The 20,963-nt window shown below is 37.8% G+C and overlaps 5 protein-coding genes across 6 annotated transcripts; 4 read left to right on the forward strand and 1 right to left on the reverse strand.

The window, feature by feature from the left end:
* Positions 1–1,322: 1,322 nt before the first annotated feature.
* Positions 1,323–7,119, forward strand: LOC116017050 (synaptotagmin-5-like). Its single transcript, XM_031257563.1, has 11 exons — positions 1,323–1,548; positions 2,047–2,148; positions 2,399–2,449; positions 3,251–3,371; positions 3,492–3,613; positions 3,704–3,802; positions 4,473–4,553; positions 4,640–4,725; positions 4,855–5,080; positions 6,116–6,283; positions 6,386–7,119. Exons 1-11 carry the CDS (start codon positions 1,399–1,401, stop codon positions 6,821–6,823), a joined length of 1,644 nt encoding a protein of 547 aa, XP_031113423.1. The 5' UTR covers positions 1,323–1,398; the 3' UTR covers positions 6,824–7,119.
* A 625-nt stretch (positions 7,120–7,744) lies between these two features.
* Positions 7,745–17,733, forward strand: LOC116016254 (probable carboxylesterase 9). Of its 2 annotated transcripts, XM_031256414.1 has the most exons (3): positions 7,745–7,780; positions 8,456–8,520; positions 16,652–17,733. In XM_031256414.1, the coding sequence occupies exon 3, from the start codon at positions 16,823–16,825 to the stop codon at positions 17,594–17,596; it is 774 nt and encodes a 257-aa protein (XP_031112274.1). In that variant the 5' UTR covers positions 7,745–7,780; positions 8,456–8,520; positions 16,652–16,822; the 3' UTR covers positions 17,597–17,733. The 2 variants fall into 2 exon arrangements, with proteins under 2 accessions (XP_031112274.1, XP_031112273.1); XM_031256413.1 differs by lacking the exons at positions 7,745–7,780; positions 8,456–8,520 and having other exon boundaries at positions 16,592–17,733.
* LOC116016252 (receptor-like serine/threonine-protein kinase At2g45590) lies at positions 9,840–12,235 on the forward strand. The gene has a single exon (XM_031256411.1). It carries the CDS (start codon positions 10,144–10,146, stop codon positions 12,115–12,117), a length of 1,974 nt encoding a protein of 657 aa, XP_031112271.1. The 5' UTR covers positions 9,840–10,143; the 3' UTR covers positions 12,118–12,235.
* LOC116016253 (probable carboxylesterase 8) lies at positions 14,570–15,790 on the forward strand. The gene has a single exon (XM_031256412.1). It carries the CDS (start codon positions 14,658–14,660, stop codon positions 15,681–15,683), a length of 1,026 nt encoding a protein of 341 aa, XP_031112272.1. The 5' UTR covers positions 14,570–14,657; the 3' UTR covers positions 15,684–15,790.
* A 580-nt stretch (positions 17,734–18,313) lies between the features above and the next one.
* On the reverse strand, positions 18,314–20,773 carry LOC116015445 (glyoxylate/hydroxypyruvate reductase HPR3-like). Its single transcript, XM_031255512.1, has 2 exons — positions 20,235–20,773; positions 18,314–18,922 (listed from the first exon to the last, which is right to left on the reverse strand). Exons 1-2 carry the CDS (start codon positions 20,757–20,759, stop codon positions 18,395–18,397), a joined length of 1,053 nt encoding a protein of 350 aa, XP_031111372.1. The 5' UTR covers positions 20,760–20,773; the 3' UTR covers positions 18,314–18,394.
* Positions 20,774–20,963: the final 190 nt, after the last annotated feature.

Below are 20,963 nucleotides of genomic sequence, written 5' to 3' on the forward strand. Positions count from 1 at the left end.
TGTTTTAACTTTATGATGACGAAATGAGAATATATAACTTGGAAGTTTAAGACGGTGGGTAAGCAGGTTGTTAATATAAGTAAGTTAAATGATTGAATGCATCTCTCATGTTAAAGAGTTTTAGATTGAATTTTTTCTTAACAAGAGTTAAGTTTTCTTCAAATAAAAGTCAAATTATGAAGGTTAGAATATATTAATTCAACATAATTTATGAATTTGTGATTAAAAAATGACCATCAATTGTTATTATGCTTTACTTAGCAAATATTGACAATAACAAGAGAAAGGGGATAATTCTTCAAATGAGTGGAACGTGACTTTTCTACTTGAAGGTTATAAGTTAGATTTTTGTTAATATCATCTTGGTTGAATCATAGAGTTTTCCTTTGAGAATCCATATAGCATTTTCTAAAATAAAAATCCTAGATCCAAATTGACAATAACAAGAAAAAGAGGTGAAATTTGTCACAAAAGATTAAAGATCGAGCCTCATCTGCGGCAGTGTAAGAATAACTTCTCAAAATGAGGAAGACTAGTATGCAATGATCAAAAGTCTTGTCTCTATTGGTTAGCTCCTTGAGCAAAAGTCCCGTCTCTATTGGTTAGCTCCTTCACAAACTGTCGGGTTGAGGTGTTGGGGCGCTTGGGTGAACGATTCCACATTTTTGTCACAAGAAAAAGAATGTAATATTTGAAAAAAGCGAATGCGTGAATGAACTCTTGTACTTAAAGATCATAATGGTAATGAATAATCCACTTCTAGCTTGTTTTGCAATGAGAGTGAGTATGCACAACTAAACATATTAGTCGAAAAACTAACCACTCTGCAGATTGGACAACATCATTTGTCTCTACCAAGACACTTAAATTGCAAGTTTTTCAAGAATTTATCGCATTTTTTGGTTTATTTTTTCTTTTCATTTATATTCTCCTTCTCTAATATTGGGAAAAAATTATACGGAGTAGAATTATACTACGTGTATATATGTGTGTGTGTGTGTGTGTTGAATAAATAAATTTATATTTAAAAACTATATTCGGTAAAAACCAGTTGAGTTTATTTAAGCGGATAAGGTGGGGTTCCATCTTTTTGTAGTTTAATCCCCTATATACCCTCCTGGCGGGAATGCCTGCGTGCTTTGCACGTCTCCACTCTCCGTCTGTGTAACTGTATTACATTTTCGCTGTCGGTAACTTATACAGACTACATACGTATAGAGAGAGAAAGGAAGTTGATTAGTTTAGATATTACGGTACGGTATATGTCGGTTTTCCTCTTTTTTCACACTCAAGCTTCTGGATTGCTGAACTTCACTGTCAGTGGCTCTCTCTCTCTCTCTCTCTTCCTCTCCCTATTGTGATTATATGCACAGTCATTCCAGACTTGTCTGAAGTTTTATGGTTTTGAACTTAAGGAAATTTTGTCTGGCATCATCGAAGAAGATGGGACTGATTTCAGGAATGGTGATGGGGATGATGGTCGGGGTAGGCTTGATGGCAAGTATGCGACGTATGATGAGATATCGCAGCAGCAAGCGTAGCGCCAAGGTCATTCATGTTTGCTTGTTTTTTTTTTTTTTTTTTTGTTCTGTACATTTCTTCGTTGCTTGGTTATAATTGCCTTAATGTTATTGATAATTGTTCGGATTTCCGTGTTAACTTGATGTTTGAGCTGAGGTCTTTACTGAGTACTTTGTAATTAGCGAACGTGTTCGTATTTTGAATTCGGTGAATTGGTGTTTGATGCGGAAATTCTAAGTGTTCGAGTAAGTTGAAGTGATTAGCCTGTAATTCGATCTCAGTACAAACTAGCTTAGGGCTCTAGTGGTTCAGATTTAGTTGTAATTGAATCATTGAGTAGTCATTGTTTCGTATATACTCTCCTGTGGGGAATATGCTATATCATAGTACTCTATGTCTGTTGTCTGTAGCTTTTCAGTATAGTATGTCTGCTCCTTTTCATTCTTTTGGTAACTTCTAATTTTCAATGCCATGTACTGCTGAAATCATTGTGTATTTGCTTATATTCCTTTGATTTCCTTACAGGCTGTTGATGTAAAACTTATGGGATGCCTCAACAGGGATGATCTGAAGAAAATCTGTGGTGACAAATTACCTGAATGGATATCATTCCCCGTTTATGAGCAGGTTTTCGTTTCTGTATTTTATATGATTATTGTTGCCTTGGGTGGAGTCTTTTAATTGCTCTGTCATGTGAAGGTTGACTTCCATTCATCTAAACCTGAGGTGGTTGAAAATAGTAAAGCTTGGTTGCAGTAAATAATGTACAGCTAATAATTGTCTCTTGGATATACTATAGTTGTATCCACAAGTTCAACGAAAGTATTTTGTTGCTTGTTTAATATTGCACTTATCTTTTGCTGTCTTACTTTGACAGGTGAAATGGTTGAACAAACATTTAAGCAAATTGTGGCCATTTGTTGCAGATGTAAGTCTTTTTTCTTTTTTTTTTTTCTCGTCCAGTTCTATTGTCAGTGTGTTATTGTCATGCTGGGTTCTACAGAACTAATATTTGGTTGAGGTGAAGGAGTTTTTGACTACTTGTAGAGTTACCATTCCCTATTCTCTTCTTTCAGAGGAACGTTGATCCCTGGCAGGCATCTTTGTTCTAACCTAGGGCAGATATAATTTGATTTGCTATGTTACTGATGTGGATTTTATGCCATTTGGCATGGTGGTGATGGCTTCAAAATTTTTATGTATTTATATACATTTTATATATGTATGACCAGTTGACCACATGGCAGACCTTTAAAGACATGACAACACTTGCATGCCACTGAGAATAAAGTCTATAGTTGTGAATTTTTATTATGCAGTCTGAGGAAAGGTGAAATTGCATGGATGTTTCTTTTAAAGAGTCTGAAGTTGCTGTTTTTGTTTATCTTTTTAATAGGTACATAAAACGCACTTCTAATTTAAGAAGATGATTGCACATTGTTTTGCTGCTCTAGACAATGTACTGTATTATACTATTATGTATAAAATTATTGTCTTGGTAGGATGACTCAATTGCACATTTATTTTGAAGAACCAAGTTCATATTCTTCCCATCTGGTAGGATCTCGCTTTGCATGCTCTATCTGAATAACAAAGTTTATTCCCATTACCTGGTCCTGTCGTCCTCTGTTACTTTTTATTGGATTGGCAACACATGCTTGGTCAATGCTTTTTGTCTTGTGATTCATCTAATCGACCAATATTTTATTTGGGTTTGAATTTTTTTCAGGCTGCTGAGGGTGTTATAAGAGAGTCTGTTGAACCTTTATTAGAAGAATATCGACCTACAGGAATTACTTCTTTGAAGTTCAGCAAACTGTCACTGGGAACTGTGGCACCAAAGATTGAAGGTACCAATCAGCAAAAATTCCTGAATTTATATTCTTTCAATTGGCTTGTTATGTGATGTACTACTTGTTCCTTTTGTTTGAAATATGTGTGAAGCTATAATTTTTGCTTAATTGCTACAGGTATTCGTGTTCAAAGCCTGAAAGAGGGTCAAATTACAATGGATATTGACCTCCGATGGGGTGGAGATCCCAGTATCATTCTAGCTGTGGAAGCTGCACTAGTTGCTTCTATACCCATTCAGGTGCTTGGCTCAAGTACTCCAGCTTCCATTTTGTTCTTCTAATTCAACATGCACTAAATATTGAGAATTTTAAATTTAACTTTGCTGCAGTTGAAGGATCTTCAGGTCTTCACTGTTATCCGTGTTATCTTTCAACTTACAGAGGAAATTCCATGCATATCTGCTGTTGTTGTTGCTTTACTTGCTGAGGTATAGTTTTTCGTACATGAGCACAATTTGAGATGTTTATTCACCTAATTTTTTTCTTGCTCCACTTTCCCATTCTGTTACCTTAAAATATATTATAATAATAATAATAATAATTATTATTATTATTATTATTATTATTATTATTATTATTATTATTGTTTGGCTTAGCATGATTTCTTCTCTTTATTGATATGCTTTTGGCCATTTGCTATGTGACAAATTTGGAATTACTTTTCAATATAAAAGTTGTGTGTGTACTTGAAATGGAATGAAGAATTCCACCGACCATCTTTCCTTTTCTGAAGAACTCTCAAATTTTCCTTACCTGGCTTTGTTGCCTCAAAGCATATCCCATTCCTGTAAAATTCTTCTATAATATGGTTTAAGAAAGTTTAGTTTTTTTATATGACTGTTGAATTCTCAATGCTTCATGCTTTCAGGCTAATTTGTACTTGAGGGAAATATTAGTTCTGAACCACCATTACATTTTACTGCATCCTTGATCTAAAAATTGCTTAGCTGTACTTGATGCTTATTGTAAAATAATATATTAATATTCATATCAAACAAGTTCAGTATATATGTGCTATGCTATTAGTATGATTGGGCCTCAATGTATTCTTTCCCTATAACAAAAGAAGAATGACTGATAGATATTATGTTAAACCAGCCAAAGCCGAGAATCGATTATGTGTTGAAGGCTGTTGGTGGAAGTCTAACAGCTATTCCTGGAATATCTGATATGATTGATGTAAGTTTCAATGCGGTCTAGTTGGATATCTCTTATTTGTTATTCAATGCTTTAGACTGACTGATGATTTTGTTCCTTGTTTAAAGGATACTGTGGAATCAATTGTCACGGATATGCTACAATGGCCTCACAGGATTGTTGTTCCAATTGGTGGCATTCCTTTAGATACAAGGTAGCTTCTACTAATTTTCAAATTTCATATTTTTAGGCTGCCTTTTTTAATGGGTTTCCTTCAAATTTTCATATCAAATCTTTCATATAACCAAGAATAATCTGTTAACTATTTCTGTATCCAATGTAGTGATTTGGAGCTTAAGCCTCAGGGGAAGCTCACAGTAACAATAATCAAGGCTAGTGACTTAAAGAACCAGGAAATGATTGGAAAATCTGATCCATATGTGGTTGTATTCATCCGTCCACTGTTCAAAGTTAAAACAAAGACAATTGATAACAACCTAAATCCTGTTTGGAATGAGATATTCGAATTGATTGCGGAAGACAAGGAGACGCAATCGCTTATCATTGAGGTTTTAATCCTTCACCTATCTCCTTTGCTTGTTTGAATTCTGACATTTATCTGTATTACGGAGTATTTCTTCTTCTTCTTTTTTTCTAAATTAATATTCAGTATTTGGTTCTTTTAGTACTATCCCTTTTGGAAATAATGCTTGGTTGTGCAATACTCATTCAAAAGTTCTAATTGTTAAGAGTCCCACATTGAAAATATATTGGTTTATAAGGCCATGGGTTAGGCTAGCTAATTGATTGGATTTAATCTTTTAGTGTGGTTTGGCTCATGTGCATTATAGTCCAATTGAGTGACAATGACCCAATCTTAGATTATAACACTAATTAACAAACATCTATATTTTTTAATTTTAAACACAATACAGATAGTTGTTGTAACTCATAATAATCCCACACGTGTCAAGGAATTGAAGGTCATTAACTTATTTTGATGTTATTTTTGTTGCTTCTATGAATAAGTTTCCTCCTGGTTTATTTGAAAGAAAGTTGTGGTAAGTGCCTTGTTAGATTAAGAATTGCTTGCCAATATTAATTATATCCTATTTTATTTTTATTATGCTTTTCTGCAATTTCTTGTTAGTGTGCTCATTATTGCTTGAGCAAAAGGTCATACCCGGAGTATTATTTTTAAAATCAATTTTCATATGTTGGCTTAAAATTCTTTGTTTTTAACATTTCTTTCCTGTGTCTAACAGTTGTTACTCTACAATTGTGGGCTGCCTAATTTTGGCTTGCTTCTGATTATGAATGAACTTAGACAAGATATTTTTCTGTTTGTTCACTATAATGGCTAACAGAGATAAAGATGTCAACTGCAATGCAGCCCACTCCAAAACCAACAAAAAATTAAAATAATAATAATAATAAAGAGGTACAAGGAATATATAGGAATATCTTCTCCCTCAGCAGAAACTGTTGAATGGTTCCTGTTTTTACAGCACAGGTTGTCATGGGTCCTAGATGTGATACCATATGTTGGAATGTTGGATACATCCTTGAATGTTCTTATATTCATAATTCATCTATTTGAACAGGTTTTTGATAAAGATAATGTTGGGAAAGATGAACGTATGGGCATTGCTAAGTTACCTCTGATTGAGCTGGAAGCAGAGACAGAAAAAGAAATTGAATTGAGATTGCTGCCAAAACTGGATATGCTTAGGGTGATAGACAAGAAGGATAGAGGAACTGTTACAATTAAGGTAAAAAAAAAAATTGTGCGCCACGTTTTCATTTGGTTCTCTAATAATACGTGCATGTGCCAGTAAGTTCCAATATGCTGATCATGCACTCTCAATTGTTAGGTGTTGTACCATGAATTTAACAAGGAAGAGCAGCAAGCTGCTCTGGAGGAAGAGAAGAGGATCCTAGAAGAAAGAAAGAAGCTGAAGGAGGCTGGTATCATCGGGAGCACAATGGATGCTCTCGATGGGGCAGCATCTCTTGTTGGTTCCGGTGTTGGTATGGTGGGAACTGGCATTGGTGCAGGAGTGGGGCTCGTGGGAACTGGCATTAGTGCAGGAGCGGGGCTCGTGGGAACCGGTGTTGGTGCAGGGGTGGGGCTTGTGGGAAGTGGCATAGGTGCAGTTGGAAGCGGGCTAGGCAAAGCTGGAAAGTTTGTTGGTAGGACCTTTACTGGTTCTAGCAATTCCAAGACCCAACAGAGTGACTCCTCCGCCCCTGCTCCAGCTCCGGCCCCCGCCCCCACCCCTGAAGAAGACAGTGGTGCTAAACCACTCTAGGTTTGCGCATAAACTCACTCACTCTTATCTGTATCCCGCCATTAATTGCCTGTGTATTTAGAGTTTGTGATTATAGCCTACTTTTAGATTGGATTTCTTTTAAAGTTTTACTGTGTACTGGTTTGTGAGTTGAAACATTCACTGTTCATATTTCATAAAATGCCGTACTGCAGTAAATTTAGTCACCCGGATGGCACAGATGTGTTTTCTGAAATCCTTGTAAAATTCACCTAAGATGAAAAGTCAACTTTGTTGTTTTACTGTTTGGTGATATTCTTGACTAGTTAAATTTGTCATATATTGTAGTGCTGTGTACAGTGTACTAGTCATCTTTTCTCTAGGACATCGAATCTTTGAGAATCTCTTTTATCATGTCTGATATAATTGTACAATTTATTTTTTCTTGTTTTCATACCCGGTATTCCCATCCAAATGTAATTGATTTGGATTCAGTTCAAATTTATTGTTTAATGTTATTTGTGAAATTATAAAATTTTCTTTATATATCAGACACCTCTTAAGATTGAGATGACATGATTATTTAATTTTGTGAGTTGAGATATGTATATGACGTTCGGTACTCTTACTACTATAAAATTGATTTATATTTGTTCCTATTTACACCTGCTTAGTTTGATATATATGATGTTATTTATAAAATTATGAACTTTCTTTAATTACTTAGACATGGGTATTCAATTTTGTGAGTCGAGAATTACATATGAAATTCTATATTCTCTCGTTAATATAAAATTAATTTATATTTGAGTCGGTTTCGCGTTTAAAATGTTTGATGTTATCTGAGAGCTAGTATAATTTGCTTTAACTACTTAGACATGATTTGACATGTTAATTGAATTTTGTGAGTGAAAAATGTGTCCATTTGTAGGATCACGGATGGTCATAAAGTATATAGGAAGATGGAAAAACAAATCCGTCCAGCTTTCTCGTGACCTGGTAAGTGAGATGCGGTCATCTCTCATGGAGATCCGATCCCAAACCTGAAAGCTGATATCTGAGCTCACAGTTGAGCTAAAAAAAAAGTATTCATTTTCAGTAGTCTTGGAATTGCCAAGTCATGAGACCTTGCACTTCTGTAACATGACAACCATGAGTTGAATTTTGCATACAAACAAACACATATGGTTAAACAGTCCCAGCCATTGGATTATGTTTTTATTTTGTGGGTGTGTGTATGTGTTTTTTTTTTTTTATAGTACACCGCATTCTTGTCGTACCAACTGGTCGACAAATCGATTTAATATCCCTCCCATTGAGACTTAAACCCATGACCTCATATTTGGGGAGTCACTCCATGCCGCTTGACCATAAGGTCTTTGGCATCCTAATCCAGTTTTGTTTTGATTATATTAAGATTTTAATGTACTAATTCAACCTGATTTTGATTAGTTCTTATTTAGTTCAAAAGCGGTAATATTATGATTATATGATAACGAGTATTATTTTTAATTTATTTTTAAAAATGCTCTAGTTTTTTTTTTTAAATAGAAACATATCTTCTTCAAAGTTCTTTAAAAACAAGACATTAGCAAATGGCCCCTACATGTGTTTTGTTCTTTGCTTTTATTTGTTTCTGCTATAAATAAAAGAGTGTACCTTTGATGAGTGCAGGTGTGAGGTTCATTTCGTGAGGAGAATAGGAACACAACATGGGGCTCACATGATCTCAATTTAAGGTGACAATTCTTATCCCCTTTTTCTATAGTAGCACATCCATGTCCTTCACCTTCAACTTAAACTTTAATGTGATATAACACGCATTTTAATGTAATATCAACTAACGAATATTTTTGCATACACACATGGAAAGACATGTTGACCATAAAATATTAAATGAGTATTCGCACTATCAATTTTGAAATTTTAATTAGATATAATATGTACTTCAATTTAATATCAACCAAAAGAAAAATATTTGTTGCATTACGAAAAAATTTGTAAGAAAGTATTAACAATAATCATGATCTTTAAGTTTGAGTATATCATGCTCTATTCACTTGGCCACTTATTTTTAAAAATATTAAGAATAAAATATTTTAATATATACACATAAAGTTATATAAATTATTAAACATATACTTTAGTTAATTTAAAGTTTTAATTGATATATCCTTTAATTTTTCATAACATAAAACCATCTTGAGATAAATATTAGTTTTGGTCAACCTCGGGAAGGGAGTAACCCTAAGGAAAGACATACTCTAATAAATAATTATAAAAAAATAAAAGTTCAGAGAAGAGAATGTGACAAGTTAATTATAGTAGTGGGCTAAATTATTAGAGATTAAAGCAAAACAGCTTGATGTTACACTTCCTTTTTACTTGACTTGCTTTCAGTGTTAACAGCTTTCACTCACAGTCAACATAACAAGACTATAGAGTCAAGTAAGTCGACAAAAAATTATATATTATAATTTAGAGTGTATAAGATTCTTCAAAGACCTCTTCAAACCCTTCACCGATTGAGACTGCACTTATCTTCATGGGGCCATCACTGATTGTACATTTGGACACTGTACATACCTTGCTAAACAAAATTCTTTATATTTATACCGTGTACACTAGCCAACATCTTATAAGTCAAACTGATCGTACAAACTTTTTATAGTAAAATTTGTTTTTGTGTGCGATTTGTGAGTTATTACACACAAATAAAATTTACTTAATAAACACCATTGGCACCTACTATATAAAGTATTATTCTCATACATTTTTTGCTACCACCTTTCTAGTGTGTGGCTCTGAAAAGAATGTTCGAATAGGTAAAACATGATTTTTGTACTTAAATGTCACAAGTTGTGTCCTTACTAAAGCTATCTCGATCAAGTCCATGGCACATAATTTTATAGTGTTAATTTAATTTATTTTATAATTCATAAAATTATAGGTGTCTTGAGTAGACCTTATCTGACTAATGCCCGTTCGCACCGAATTTTTTTCATACAAGAGAAGATTCGACCTCATTACCTCTCTTAAGGGACAGAAGTGTACGGTTACCCACACCAATCATGCTGGTTATAATGTATAAATTATTACATTCTCAGTAATATTTGTGTGTCTCCCTGGGTAAAAAGGGGAAAAAAAAAAAGAAAAAAAGTATGTGTATTTGTATAATTCCCATTTTTCTGTAGGTTTGTTATCAGTCTCCGGTAAGCTCCAAACACACTGGTTCACTTGTTCCTCCTTTGCTTATGAGTCCCTTTCTTCTCTTCATCCAAACAAATCTCTCTGCAAAAATGCTTAATCTTTAACTCTTTCTTCTTCTTCTTCTTCATTCTACTCTTCCTTTCTACGCCACAATGCCACCGGATTTCCCATATCCGCCTCCTATTCCCTTCTTCCCCGCCGCCACTCCGCCGCCTTCCACCCCCCACCGCTCTCACTCCCCCTTCCTACCCTCCATCGTCGCCGCATCTTTAGCCTTGGCGTTGTTCTTGCTCTTCGCCTTCATTTACCGCAAAATATCGCGCAAGAGAACGGTTCCTACAGATCTGAAGTCTCCCCTGCCCCCGCATCAGTTCTCCTATTCCGCTCTCCGCCGCGCCACGAATGCGTTTTCTGCTTCGAAGCGTCTTGGCCAGGGAGGGTTCGGGTCTGTCTACAAAGGAGTGCTCCCCTCGGGGCAGGAAATCGCCGTGAAGCTCATGGAAGCTTCTGGGTCTCTCCAGGGCGAGAGGGAGTTCCAGAACGAGCTCTCTATTGCTTCTAAGATAGATGCCACGTGCTGCCCTCACGTGGTGTCTATACTAGGGTTCTCAGACGACCGGAGGAGAAGGTTAATTCTTGTTTATGAGTATATGCATAATGGGAGCTTACAGGACGCTTTGATGGATCGAAAGTGCCCCGAGCTAATGCTGTGGGGGAAAAGGTTTTCAATTTTAGTTTCTGTAGCAAAAGGCATCGAGTATCTTCACTACTCGTGTGATCCCCCGATAGTGCACGGGGATATTAAGCCCTCAAATGTGTTGTTGGATTACAACTTTGAGGCTAAAATTGCAGATTTTGGGTTAGCACAAGCCTTGAGTAAAGATGATGAAGGGGGAGAGAAAAAACAAGGGTTTGGGAATGTGGAGGAGAATGGGTCAATTGTTGAGGGGAATGAGACTGTGATGAGAGAGGAAGTAGTGGTGAATGTGGATCAATCCCCCCCAGAGAGCTGTTGTATCAAGGTTCTTGATGGGGAGGTGGGAGTGGTGTCACCAGTAGGCGAAACTCCTCCATCTGAGGGGTTTGAAAAGGCTAGCCTTTCGGAGGGGGTTTTCGATGGGGTTAGCATGGATAGCGGGATTTCGAAAGGAGTTGAGAGGAGAGCTAGTGAATCGGGACGGGATTGGTGGTGGAAACAAGACAATGTGAATGGTGGTTCCGAGTCTGGGAGGATTAAGGACTATGTAATGGAGTGGATTGGTAGTGAAATAAAGAAAGAGAGACCCAAGAAGGATTGGATTGCGAGCACTAGTGCAGTGGAGGATGGTACTAAAGTGGAGCAAAAGAAGCACAAGAAGAAGCTGGAATGGTGGGCATCTCTGGATGAGGAGAAAATTAGGAAGCAAAGAAAGAACCGGAAGCCAAGGGAATGGTGGAAGGAGGAGTTCTGCGAGGAGTTAACAAAGAAAAAGAAGAGGGCAGTTAATAATGGTGATAATGGGGGAGAAATGTGGTGGCAAAGGGATGAGGAGGTGGTGCCTGAGAGGAAGAGGAGGAGGAGCAGGGGAAGTAGGAGCAGCATTGATTGGTGGCTAGATAGTTTTAGTGGGGAGTTCCGAATTCGGCGCAGAAGTAGCCAAGATTTTGCCAGTGGAGATGTCCCCAAGAGTGGTGGTGTGACTAGTACCCCAAGTATGAGAGGAACTGTTTGCTACATTGCACCTGAATATGGAGGTGGAGGGCAGCTTTCTCAGAAGTGTGATGTATACAGTTTTGGTGTTCTATTACTAGTTTTAGTTTCAGGGCGAAGGCCACTTCAAGTAACCGCCTCTCCCATGTCAGAATTTGAGAGGGCAAATCTTGTGTCATGGGCTCGCCATCTTGCTCATAGTGGCAAGCTCTTGGATCTCGTCGATCCCAACATACAGTCTTTGGATCAAGAACAGGCATTGCTTTGCATCACAATTGCACTCCTCTGTTTACAGAGATCCCCCAATAAACGCCCTACCATGAAAGAGATAGTAGGGATGCTTTGTGGCGAGTCTGAGCCACCACCCTTGCCATTTGAATTTTCCCCATCACCACCATCAAATTTCCCTTTCAAGTCCCGGAGAAAGCCCCGGTGAGTCCCATCACCTTTGCAATCTCAGTATGGATTTCCTTAGCAGTAGAATGTACTGTATCATCTTGTAGAAAACTTAGAAGAAAAGCAAAAAAATATATATAAATTGCCTTTTATCAGCTTTTTATTGTGTTCCATTATGATCATGGTGCATTTTGACCTCCTTATGGAGAGGGATTATGATAGCACTAGGTATCCCTGACTTTAATTTTCCCACAAGTAGTTACATGTTGGGAATCCCAAGCATAAAGGCAGAGATATTCATAGCCTTTGCTCTCACTTTTTAAAAGGTGAGTTCACCAGAAATCTACAAATTCAGTGCCTTGGATATCAATGACCTTTCCTTTCAAGCTTTTATTGGGCCCTATAAGTTAGGTAGTCTTTGGCTGCTTGCTTTGTATAAAGTATGCAGAGCTTCCTGTAGAATGAGCAATTGATCTCAGTACTCATATCACCACTGGGCCCAATTCTTTTTGAAAAGTGATTACAGATGGCCTTGATGTGTATCACTGCATATATAAATTGCCAGTCATTCATAAATGTCCATAAACTCTTAGTGGACTTTTGAGTTTTGAGTGGAGACTTTGGGTAAACTTTAGCTCTATGCTGTGCTTGATTGCACTCAAAAATTAGGTCGGCCAACCAACGGGATATAAACCTGACAAATATACAATCCCCTTGTCAGTTTTTATGCAGATACTGTATCATCATATGCAATGAATTCAACCCAAGTGTAATAAGTCATTTATCTTTTGTCACCACAAGTTGTGCACAAGGAGCCAAAGTGGCAAGTGTACTAAGTTCTGGATATGCTATGGTCTTTAATAGTTGACACTGGTTTTAGGTGAAGTCATATATCTTTCAAATTTTGAAACTGTAACTGTGGAGCTCCATGTTGTTTGTTGCCTACTTAATGTTAACTTGCTGAAAATCCCTTGAACTGTTCAAAACCCAAGCATTAATTGATTCTGAAGCCAAGAAATTTTTGAAAAAGAACAGGAAATTCCACCCTGTATACAGCCTGGTGCATGGCTCCAGAATCTTGATATGTCTTGGTTGAAGCAATGAATGTATGTCTCTCACCAAGGTTGTCTGGATTGAGATAACACCACCATCAGCATGTTATATTGAGAGTTTAAAATCCCATCTGGTATGAAAAACTAATATGACCAGCATTTTGCTCCTTAATTGAGTTGACTCGGTGCAAATGTGGATTAGTTTGAGTATGGTACGCTTAAAGGTGCCTCTTATTATAGTTATGGCCTATTTAGGACATCTCGTGTTCGTCTAACAGAAAAAAAANAAAAAAAAAAAAAAAAAAAAAAAGACTACAGATTTAGAAATCTGTCTTCTCTGTGAATATGTTGAGTGCCCTTAGTGATGTCAATCAGATCATCAGCTTGATGTTCTTATCAATTCAAAATTTTCAATGTTAATTCTTAACCCATTAACATTTTCAGTTTCTTGGGGTCAGCCCATCGATTTTAAACTAGATTAACATCCCGTCCGTGTTTTAGGGCCTTCGTGTCTGGCCATCCACACATAATAGGCAAATTATTGTATAGACCACGATCTAAAATAAGGTTGTTGAATGTTATGAGTTAAAATAATATACATTATGCGTTAGAATAATGAAATTTTTGGGTAAGATAATAATGTGTTAGAATAATATACATTATCTGTTAGAATAATGTATATTATGAATTAAAAAAAAAAAAATTTGGGGTATAAAGTAATATATTCTGTGTTAGAATAATGTACATTATGAATTATAAAAATGCATATTTCAACAGGTTGTATGAGCAAAAAAGTTACACAAAATGACGTCGTTTTTTAACCATGATCACACAATAACTATTGCATATAACATGTTGGCATGTTCCAACTACCGGTCTGTTTGATTCTCAAAAAAAAAAAAAAAAAAAACGACCAAGTCTGTTTGGTGACAAACACCGCGATTGCCATGTTTTCAAAAAAGCTGTTTGCATATTGCCTAGATTTAGTTACTCTTTAGGTGTGATGTCTGTTATCTTTAGTTAGCTACCTGTCAAATGTTCTAGCTCCCTTTTCTGGTCATGTTATTCATCACCATGAAATAAAATAAAATCTAAGAATTTAAACAAAAAGAGAAAACACCACAAAAATGACATTATAAACCGTCAAAGTAGGTGCTCTTTTTTTCTTCTTCTTCTCAAAAGGTCGAATTTCTAACCTCAAAAACTCCATGTTCCGACCTAGTAGAGCATCTGAAATGATGTAATTATGATAATTCAACTAAATGCAGATATTAAATTTTTATTTACTGCGCACAAGAAATTCTATCATTTTGAAATATTGCTCACACACTGTAGCGAGTGTTTTTTTTTCATGCTGTCAAACTTAATCATTTATTAATAGCACTAAATATTTTGACCTACCCCACCAACCGTTTTCACAGCCACAAAAACTCCATTACTTCTGCAGCAACGCCCAACCTTACTTATTTGCTTGTTAGCCATCTCTGATCATCACCACAACCTTTCTTTCATTCATCTTTCAATCTCCATGGATAAAGAAAAGGAATTAGCAGAAGAAGAAGCTTACAAGTTTCTCAAGATTGTTCCCAACCCTGATGGATCACTCACCAGACAAAACCCTATTCCCACTGTACCTTACACCCCATCTGAAGACGATCAGCTCGCCCTTTTCAAAGACGTTCCTCTCAACACCTCCACCGGCACCTTCATCCGCCTCTTCCGGCCGCCGCCGCCTGCGGCGGCGTCCACCGCCAAGCTTCCTCTCATCATATACTTTCACGGCGGCGGATTCATACTGTTCAGTGTGAGTTCCGTCATTTTTCACGACTCCAGAATCCGATTGGCGGCTGAGGTTCCCGCCGTGATCGCGTCGGTGGAGTACCGCCTGGCGCCGGAGCACCGCCTCCCGGCCGCCTATGACGACGCCATGGACGCCGTCATGTGGGCCTGCGACCAGGCGTTGGGCGCGGAAAATGGGAGCTGCGATCCGTGGCTGAAGGATCGAGTCGACTTCTCTAGAACATTCCTGATGGGCAGTAGCGCCGGCGGGAACATCGTCGCCCACGCGGCTCTGCGCGCGTCTGACCACGATCTCTCGCCGCTGAACATCGAAGGGCTGATTCTGAATCAGCCCTACTTCGGTGGGGTCCAGCGGACAGAATCTGAGCTACGACTGGTCAACGACAAGATCGTGCCGTTACATGCTAACGATCTCATGTGGTCGTTGGCATTGCCTAAGGGTGCAAACCGCGACCACGAGTATTCTAATCCGTTGATCGCTGGGTCCCCGCTGATCGAGAAGATCGGACGGCTGCCAAGGAGTTTAGTGAGAGGGTACGCGGGGGACCCACTGGTGGACAGGCAGAAGGAATTTGCCCGGTGTTTGGAGGAGCATGGTGTTAAGGTGGTGCCGCAATTTCTGGACACAGGGCATCATGCTATCGAGATATTTGATCCCCAGAGTGCTGAAGCTTTGTATGTTGCCGTCAAGAATTTCATTCACTGCTCTGAGATTGAAGGCATTGGTAATGGGGGGACTAAATCAGCAATTTGAATTTGTTTGAATTGGAGCAATCTATATATTGCCTTCACTGAATTACCAAAAATTATTGTATCCAATAAATGAATAAATAAATATTAATTTTCAATACTTTTACTAAACTATAGAAATAAACCTTAATATATGGTCTAAGTAGGGATGGCAATCGAAGGGGGTGTTTGGTACTATTGGCTAATAGCGGTTAGTTGATTGAATTAGTGAGTTTGATTAGTTGATAATATTGACTGATTATAAAAAAAAAATATTTGGTAAATTAGCTATTAGTTGGTGTTTGATTATGCAAAATGACTTTCTTAAAAATTAACCAAAAAGAATGTTTTGAAGAGCTTTTTGAATTTTAGTCTTTTGAAGTAATAAACTGTTACAAAAAGTTAATTAATCAAACACTTATATTGATTATTTAACCAAGCCAAAAACCTTATGGTCTAATGGCACCGGTGTCCCAGTTTACAGGGTTCGAGCCTCAATGGAGGCAACTGTTGACTTTTTGTGCTTACTACATTGTAACAAAGTCACTAGTACTAAAAAAAAGCTAACTATTTTTCCAAATAGAACTGAAATCACCATGAGAAATTCTAGTCCTTGTCTCGATGGGATCATGGGACAATGATAGAAAGTTATTTTAGAAACCATTAGGTATCCAAAAATTATTGACAACCACTAACTACCAATTTCTAACTGCATGCATGTCTAATATACACATTGATCATATATTGGCAGTCCATAATTGTAGCCTGGTTTATATTGTGTATATTAATTAAGCATTTTGAGCATAAATCCGAGTATTAAGCATGACCCTTTACTTTCTCCGACATTGCTTAGCCGTACATAAATAAACATCAAAATCTTGGCATTATATATAGCCAAGAAAAATTGCAGTTCTTGTAGTTAGAATACAAAAATAAAAAATAAATAAAGAAAAAAATTTGTTTATTTTTATAAAACATTTAGCATTAATGCAGGCATCCTCGTCGAAATTTGATCCCTATGAGCACCTAAAAGTGGTGCTCAACGATGACGGAACCCTCACCCGGCTTGTATCCCTCCCCAGAACTCCGGCGACCGGAGAATCTGCTACCGGCCACGCAGTGCTCAGCAAAGACGTAACCCTAGACGCGCAGAAGAAGACGTGGATGAGAATCTACCGGCCGGCTCAGATCGCGGCCAGCGCGAAGCTCCCGATGATAATATACTTTCGGAACGGCAGCTGGATCGGCTTCAGCGTGGCGGTTTCGATCCTCCACGAGAATTGCAACAAACTCTCGGCGCAGGTGCCGGCGATCGTCGTCGCGGTGGATTACCGCAACGCGCCGGAGAATCGGCTGCCGGCGCAGTACGAGGACGCGATGGACGCCGTGAATTGGGTGAATAATCAAAATCAAGGCGGCGGCGACGCGTGGCTCAAAAACTACGGAGATTTCTCTAGGTGTTACCTGTACGGCACGAGCTGCGGCGCGAATATCGCGTATAACGCGGCGCTGCGATCGCTGGATCAGAAACTGGACGGGATGAGCATCGCAGGCGTGATTCTGAATCAACCGTTATTTAGCGGGAAAAAGCGCACCAGATCTGAGCTGAAGATGGCGACGGACCAGTACTTTCCGTTGCCGGTAATCGACGTTCTGTGGGAGCTAGCGCTGCCGCCGGGGACAGATCGCGATCACCGATACTGTAACCCTATGAAAGATGAACCAAGCAAGGCGAAATTGGCGAAATTGGGGAAATTTCTGGTGATCGGATTCGGAGGCGATACTCTGATCGATAGACAGCAAGATTTTGTGCAGATGCTGGTGATGAATGGAGCGAAAGTGGAAGCTCGGTTCGACGACGTCGGATTCCATGGCATCGAAATGATCGATCCTCGCAGGGCTGCCGCCATTGCTAGTTTCGTCAAAGAATTCGTTTGATTTTCTTTTGTTTTGTTTAATTTGTTGTTGATACTATGTTGTTGCATGTAGTCATTTCAATTCCCCCATGCATCATTTTTATTTTTATTTTTTACATTAAATTAAAGACGCCTATACTCAATAGCATGCTGTGATTTTTAGAAGGTTATTGTTACATACATAACAATTTTATAAACATTAGTTTCAATTCAAAATAAGCCCTATTACATAAGAGCTGAGTTTACTGAATACATATATGCATGCCTGTGTAAGTAGTAGTTGCCATTTTTCTTCTTTCTAAATTAAAAATGTTAAATAATTATTTCATTAGTCCCGAGATAACTCATCCCCTCACAGTTCAAGACTTTAAGGTGATCGATTGAACCAATTGAATTAAATTAACTCCCTGAGGCAATAGTCAAAGCATTTTTTATTAATAGAAAACATTTCCAAATCCCAAGTCAAACAAAAATACCCATAAAAAAATAAAGGGGAGTCTATTCTTTTTCGGATTTATGCCTATTTTAGTCAAAACCCCAAAACACGGTAAATTATTGCGTGGACAATGATAAAAAGTACATTTTTAATATATTAAAAAGTTGTCCTGAATGTACATTATACACCTGAATGTACATTATACAAAATATTGTACTTTTCAAGACTCAAATAATGTACTTTTAAATACATTATTTGTGTACTAAATGTACATTATTTGATAGTATGATTCAGACAACTGTGTGAATTCGAACCACGGTCCACACAATAATGATTGCCAAAACACACAGATGGATTGCAGGACAAGTTGCATGCATTGCATGTTCATGCATCCAAATCAACAGGAGAAACCAAAGGTTTATTGGAGAAGAAAGCTTCTAAATTACCCAATACGAGCTCAAAAGCTTCACGAAACGCCTCAACAGTAAAAGCACCTCTGTGAGGATTGACAACAACGTTGTCTAACCCAAACAACTCCGGCGGAACCTGAGGCTCATTCTCAAACACATCCAAACCGGCGCCGCCTATTTCCCCCCGCACCAGACGCCTCACCAGCTCCTCTTCCTCCACCACGGCGCCCCGGGCGACGTTGATGAGAATCCCGTCCTTTCCCAGGGCTGCCAAGACGTGTTTGTTAACCATGTGTCGTGTTTTGGCTGTTAAGGAACAGCAGAGGACGAGAATGTTGGAGTTGGCCGCAAGGTCACAGACATTGGGGTAGAAGGTGTAGGGCACTGCTGGCTTTTTTTGCCTTGAATTGTAGGATATAATGCACCCGAAGGCCTCCAGCCTTTTCGCAACTTTTGAGCCTATGTTGCCAAGCCCTACAATCCCCACATGCTTTCCTCCCAACTACATTGTACAAACAAAACCAACATTATGGTACTTGTGTGTGTGTGTGTATATATATATATATACACACATATACATATATATACTTGTGTTCAATGTTTATATCTTAAATTAAAGTGCAAATTTTGTTATCATAGAGTGCAACTTGTTCTTGCATACTTTACATATATCTAGTTTACCATGTCAATCAGCATAGGTGTCTTTTGGACCATATACAATTATAAATGTTTGTAAAGTTGTATCGGGCACGGATAATATCAATTATATATTAATATAATGTACTATATCTCAAGCCTAGCTTCTTGCAACTTTTGAGCCAATGTGTTTGGTGTGGCTTGCTCTAGTTTGTAATTTTAAAATGTGCTTACATCAGTCTATAATTTCGGGAAGTGCTTATCTATATTTGAAAGGTAGGTGATTTTTTTTTAGCTTATCTTTTTACTCAAAGCAATAAAGCATTCTCGTGATTTCTTAAAATTCTCCTTAAGCACGGACTAATTGTGTTAGCCTATCATAGACTAGGCAAGCAGTAAAACTAATATATATATACTAGATAAAACATGTGTAGCAAATTAAGTTCTACTGCCAAGGACCTTGTGGTCCAGTGGCATCAAACCCTTCATTTATACGGGGGGTTCGAGCCTCTTCAATAGGTTGAGAAAGTAGTTATGAACAGATACTGCATTGTAATAGAGTTAGTAGTATTCAAAAAAAAATATCATGTGATAAAGAGATGATTCTAAAGTATGTACCTATATTTGAAAGGTGAATGCTTTTCTTTTTATTTTGAACTTATCTTTTTACTCAAAGTAATACGAGTAACATATATTCTCGTGATTCATTAAATTTTTTTAATTAGGCATTTATTAATTGTGTTGTGTTAGCCTATATCATTTAGACAAGTGGTAAAACTAACACGTATATACTAGATAGCACATATGTAGCAAAGTAAGTTCTACTTTTACGATAGACAAAAACGAGTGGTTTGACATGTATGTAATAGCAAGAAATATGCATGCATGTAATAAGAAAGATGATTTTAAAATGTGTACCTATGTTTGAAAGGTGGATGCTTTCTTTATTTTTATTTTATTTTTTTAGCTTATCTTTTTACTCAAAGTAATAACATATTCTCGTGATTCATTAATTTTTTTCTTAAGCACATATTAATTGTGTTGTGTTAACCTATCATTAATTAAGCAAGCGGTAAAACTAACATAACAAATATGTAGAGTAAGTTCTACCTAGGCAAAAAAAGTGGTTTAGAATGTAACAGCAAGGAATATGGGATGAGAAAGAATGTATGGGGGACCTGAAAACCGAGTGGGAAGTTATCGACGACGGTGGGCCAGACACCGCTGCGAACAAATCGATCGCCGTAGCTTACTTTCCGGAGGACGTCGATGAGGAGGCCGACGGCGTAGTCGGCTGTGTCTTCCGAGAACACATCGGAAGTGTTGCAGACGGCGATTCCGCGGCGGCGGCACTCGGCGAGGTCGATGTGATTGACGCCGGTGCCGCTGGTGACGACGAGGCCCAGGGAGGGGAGGAGACGGAGTATGGCCTCTGTGATAGGGCTTTTTCCGTAGCAGATCACGGCTTGAGCGGATTGAGCTTTCGTCTTCAGAAAGACGTCGATCGGGAGAAGTGATTCGTATGCTTTGAGGACGTTGAACCTTTCGCAGAATTGTTGTTCGTAGACAATGAAAACAGATGATGGAACTATAACTAGCAGCTCTGGACGTTCTTCTTTTCCTTGATCGGATCGCCGGACATCCATCGTTGCCGGATATGCGAGGTAAATATCTTTCTTAAGGTTGAAACTGACGTCTACCATTCAGAACAAGGTCACATGGAAGACAACTATTAGGATGTCTTATTTTTTCTTCATAGGTTAATCCCAACCTCAAGAACCCCACGTCCCGACATGACAAAACATCTAGAATTATGTAAATCATAATAATTTAGCTGAACAATAAACCTCTGAATTATGTAAATCATAATAATTTAGCTGAACAATAAACCTCTGAATTATGTAAAT

Source organism: Ipomoea triloba, chromosome 4, assembly GCF_003576645.1.
Source record: "Ipomoea triloba cultivar NCNSP0323 chromosome 4, ASM357664v1".
Classification (NCBI taxonomy): domain Eukaryota; kingdom Viridiplantae; phylum Streptophyta; class Magnoliopsida; order Solanales; family Convolvulaceae; genus Ipomoea; species Ipomoea triloba.